The 4,888-nt window shown below is 37.3% G+C and overlaps 1 protein-coding gene across 2 annotated transcripts in view; it reads right to left on the bottom strand.

Moving 5' to 3' along the window:
• Nucleotides 1-4,888, bottom strand: part of capn3b (calpain 3b) — a 19,672-nt gene that overhangs the window by 8,057 nt on the left and 6,727 nt on the right. For both annotated transcript variants that reach the window (XM_015042669.1, XM_015042671.1), the window contains exons 2-8: nt 3,601-3,670; nt 2,428-2,546; nt 1,379-1,512; nt 931-1,099; nt 636-719; nt 454-545; nt 256-333 (exon numbers count right to left, since the gene is read on the bottom strand). In XM_015042669.1, coding sequence (XP_014898155.1) covers nt 256-333; nt 454-545; nt 636-719; nt 931-1,099; nt 1,379-1,512; nt 2,428-2,546; nt 3,601-3,670 — 746 coding nt within the window. The remainder of the gene's footprint in view (nt 1-255; nt 334-453; nt 546-635; nt 720-930; nt 1,100-1,378; nt 1,513-2,427; nt 2,547-3,600; nt 3,671-4,888) is intronic.

Below are 4,888 nucleotides of genomic sequence, written 5' to 3'. Positions count from 1 at the left end.
TTTTGGTGAAAATGTTTTTTTAACCAAAAAAAGAACTCCTTTTTTAAAAAAAAAAAAAAAAAAAAAAAAAAAAAAAAAAAAAAAAGACCAAAAATAAAGCTTGTAAGGAGAGCGGAAAAAAGTTTGAATAAAATTGCGATCCTTGGCCTGGAATGAGGAACATCTGATGTCTGAAAATTTCATGTTTCGGGTAAAGTTTTATTAAACAACTAAACGCTAAAAACAAAATGAAATGCTACAGCATTTTTCACTCACCAGAACTCACTTGTCTCCACCGTCTGTTTCTTCAGATTCTCCCTGTCTGCAGTAGAAATAGTCGACCACTCATCTGACCTATGAAAAAGATCGGCAGAACAATCACTTGACTTTACATATTTAATGTGCAATTATTCTTGATTTCATACTTGATTTTAAATTAGTTTGCAGAAGCCATTTAGCCGTTTTGCATCTTACTTGGCACTCCAGGGACCTTTCCAGAGCACAAATCCCCAGGGATTGCGTAGACGAATCAGGCGGATTCTGGAGTCCTTTGAGACTTCGTCGCACTGAGAAAACACCACATCCCATTTCACGTTAGAAACGTCTTCCACTGCGAGGACGTGTAAGTCTGCTTTCAAATGACATTTCTGCTGCACCTCTTCCAGGCCGATGATGGAGTAGGCGTGACCCCTGACCAGCCCTTGGTCAGTCCGGGACTCCATTTCACTGGCGGAGGAAACCTGGCAGACATTTCAAAACAAAGATGTCCTTTTTTTTTTTAGTAAAGTTTATTTGCAACAAGGCAGGTCAAAGTGATTTAGACCAGTTGTGAAATGTTCTTCAGCTGACAGAAGGCCTACTTTTTGCTTCTTTAGGGAGAAAAAACCCCCATCTTTACTGCATTTTTACTGCTTTTTGCAGTAAAAATGGAGTGTTTTCTCCAACACTCACATCTATGGAGCTGCCCATCAGCGAGCCCCTCTCCAGCGCCTTCCTCATGATGGTGAAGAGATCAGCAGGTGCCTCGGACAGCTCAAAAAACTCAGTGACTCCACCTGTGAAATCCTCCATGGCTTCCAACGTGTTTCCCCCTTTCAGTGCCTCATAAGATCCGTGCAACCTGAGAGAGGGAGGTCAATCATTCTCGGAGCATTGCTGAGGTGTCTGACCTCAAAGGCTTTTATCGCAGCTTCTGCAGCCAACTCAGGAAACATGAGAAGTTTCGTGGTTGAATGCCAAAATGTATACATCTTGATTAGACATCTGGTTTCCTGCGTTCCTTCATAAAAGCTTTTTTTTTTATGATAAGTTTGCATCTAATCCAGAGGAAACAATATGTCATAAATATGCTTTTAAACAAGAAGGTCTTGGCTGAGCCTCGTAGACAGACGCTCCTTACTTGGCGTAAGCTTTTTCCAACAAAGCGCTCCAGAACTCGTTCTGTCTGAAAGATTTGGTGAAAACCAGCTGGTTGTTGCAGGTGGGGATGCGGTCATCCACAACCACGTCGATCCATTCACCATAACGCCAGAACTGAGTGAGAGAAAGATGTGAAATCCATCACCAGGCAAACATGAAATCCCACCACCTTTATAAATTAGACTTCATTTTAGTTTTTCTGGTTATTCTGAGTTTTGGATGCAACATTATCTTTGTTTTTTAAAAGAATTATTGTAATAATAAGAGGTTTGTTCATATTAACTAATGGATAAATTGTTGCCACTTCTTTCTTAGATTTTTTTTATATTGTTTATTTCCTTTTAACTCTTCTTCCAGTTTCTTTTTAAAGTCTGTTTGGCTGTGAACACAACAGTTTGACCTCAGTCACATGAAATGGGTATAGATTTTGCTATAATTTTTATTTTCTTGGGATTTATCACTTAAAACTGCCAATAAATATCTCTGGAGTGTATTTAAAACCAATGTTTCTTTAAGAAAATGAATCAAGAATTACATTTGCACGGAGGTATGGGACTCTCTTATCAGTATCCTCAGCACTAATTTGTGTTTTTACAGTGACTTGTGAAAATTAGATGGTATATCATCATAGTATTTACGTAGGTATGTATGAAATCATAAACTTTCATGCATTGTTTTTTTTATGAGTCTGTCCTTTCTAAGCACAAATTTTATGTAAATTTACTTTATCAGGTCACTGAATTTGAGGCCCTTGCATTTTAAAATGTTACTCCTGACACCAACTAGTGCCTTTTTTCCAGAATAATACTCTTTCACCACCGTGCTTGACAGAATTAGGTGTTTGTGCTCATACACCGTATTCAGTTTTCTCCAAATAAAACGCTGCGCATTACAGCAGAATAACAGTATCTGCCCTCGTCCGTACAAACATTGACATAGGCCATTATTCTAGGAAGGTGGCAATATTTTAAAAACGGTGCCACAAACTTTCATCTTCAGCTCCGCCTCGCATCAACACTGATATGAAACCTGAAAGTGGAAGATTCCGGCGTAATTCTCAGTGAAGCTCTGGTCCGGAGGAATCACTCTGTACAGCAGCTTCTCGTTCAGAGTCAGGCAGGCGATGGCGGCGAGCAGCCAGCAGTCCCCTGCCAACAGATTCATGATCTATGAGGGCCGTGGGTTTATTCCAAGCAAACATTTGACTCTGAGCCACATTGCAGCAGGTGTTCACCAACAGTTACAATGAAAGTTGTTCCATGTGTTTAAGTCGTGAAGCATCTTTCGCTTGAGCGCCGGGTGCAGTTACTCTTTCAATAACAGTAGAAGTAAAATGAGTAGATCAAAAATAAATGCAGTTTGTTTAGAAATGCAGTTTAGTAAGAGAATATTTTGTCTAACTTTGCGTTTTCATCCAAGTCAGACAAAATGTTTAAAATGTTAAATTTATCTGCGATGAACACACTGCGTATTTTTTAAAAAGCCACTATTGATCCACCAATTATAGAAAAATAAGTTTTTTTTTTATTTGTAACCCTTTAATGTACACTTATAAGTAAATAAATGTATTGTAATTTATACATAAATAAAAATATTAGCTGTAGATGTGTCATTTTGTCTGTATAAAATCAACGTCTTGATGGTGACGAGATCAGAAGCTTCACAACATTTGCCTCCGTTAGGAATCATTGTAAAGGGACATTTCGCTGCTTTTCAACCTATGCAACCATTCTTAAGCACAAAGTCTTCTTAAAACTGAACTGAATTATCTCACTCTCAAAGCAACCTTGATTTTATTATGCTAGTGAAAGTAATTTTTTAAAAATGTAGAAGTTTGTTTGCTAGTTTACCCATGCAGAGTTAAATAATCATAGTTTAAGACGCAGACACAGAATTGGTTAGAGACAAAAAACAAGGAAACTGACCTCTTTATTTTATTAATGTGTTTTTATTTATGGGTTTCAAGTACCTCACTAAACCATAAAAAGCTGGAAATATGAAAAATTAATGATCAAATATTTTAAATTAAAGATACAAACCATTCCATTTTTTAAAATTTTTTTTTTGCATCTTAAATCTTTAAAATATTTTATAATTGTATAATTTTCCAGACTGCTCTGGACTGGGATTATGCTACAGTTTTGAAAAGCAGCATGCTAATGCAACATTGCCTGTGAAAGCAGGACCAGCTTAAAGAATTACCCAGAGTTCCTTGGCAGATGTCGGTTCTGTTGGCTCCATCGACGATGAACTGGGGATCTTCACAGATTTCCTGCAAGGCAAAAAAAAAAAAAAAAATGTTACATACAATTATCGAATGTCAACAATGTAATATATTAAATTAATTGATATTTCCAACAATTTGGATTCAAATTTGTCCCTTTAAACCACCCTGAGGTGCATTTAAAGGTAAGAAAATGCAAAAGTAAACAAGGGACATATTAAATCAGGTTAACTCTGATATCCTGTGCACATGAGCTACCAACACAGAGGTCTAAAAAGTTGGAGTCATGTTCTTAAATTAGAGCTTGCTCCACTGCTGACCCCCCCGGAAGGGATTCATGTGTCACTAATCTCAGCCAAATGCCTCAAGCTGCATAAATTATCGGTGATCGTGCAGAAATCACACCCCAAATTAAGTCAACTGTGACAAGGTGAGACACATTTCTTTTACATAAATAACCAAACATCCATGCTGAGAACTAGTTTTATCCAAAAAAGGTTGTTTGACCTTGAAGCACACGGTTTGACTTCAAATAGTTGTTTAAACTGGACAGGTTGGTGTCAGTTTTCTCATCTTAAAGTCTTCAAATATGATTTCTTTGAAACTCGTGTTTATACTGCATATGCAGAATCCAACATTTAGTCTGATGATGTTTATTCACCAAGGAAAGAGAAAATCAATGATTACTAACAAAGAGAACCAGAAATTCTGGTCAGCTTACAAAAGTAAAGCATAAATTGAAGAATGCTTCTGTAACTTTTCCTCTTATAAACGTATAAACAGATTATTCTGTTTATACGTTTGATCTTCCGTTGCGGCACTCCTTAAGTTTTGAATGTTTTCGTTTTTAACCACAGTTTACAAGGGTATTCAGTGCTGTAAGCTCGGGTCTTAGATAAGGATTCTGCAATGTCTATGTTTGTTTTTAGCGTGCAGATCTGTGTCAGTATGTTGGCCGGTACTCTGGGTTGGGATAAGTTCCTCAAATGATGCTAGTTTCTGCCAAACGCTCCTGTCACACCTGCTACAAAAGGTTACATGTGGTCAAAGACAAATCTCAAACTCATGTGTGTCTCAGAAAACTGGACAAGTGTGACTTTGCCTTTACATTTTCCAGTGTTAGTCTGCTGAGTGTGACTGGAAGGTGATAACCCACAAGAATGCACTTGCTTCTCATTGCTGCCATATCAACCAAATGCTTCGCCCATATTTGAAATGAAATGAAATTTTATTCGAACATGATACAAATATAAAATAAAATAGTGC

This window comes from Poecilia latipinna, unplaced genomic scaffold (assembly GCF_001443285.1).
Source record: "Poecilia latipinna isolate Pla-1442-1.1 unplaced genomic scaffold, P_latipinna-1.0 Scaffold599, whole genome shotgun sequence".
NCBI lineage: Eukaryota > Metazoa > Chordata > Actinopteri > Cyprinodontiformes > Poeciliidae > Poecilia > Poecilia latipinna.
This window is presented reverse-complemented; position numbering and strand designations above follow the sequence as displayed.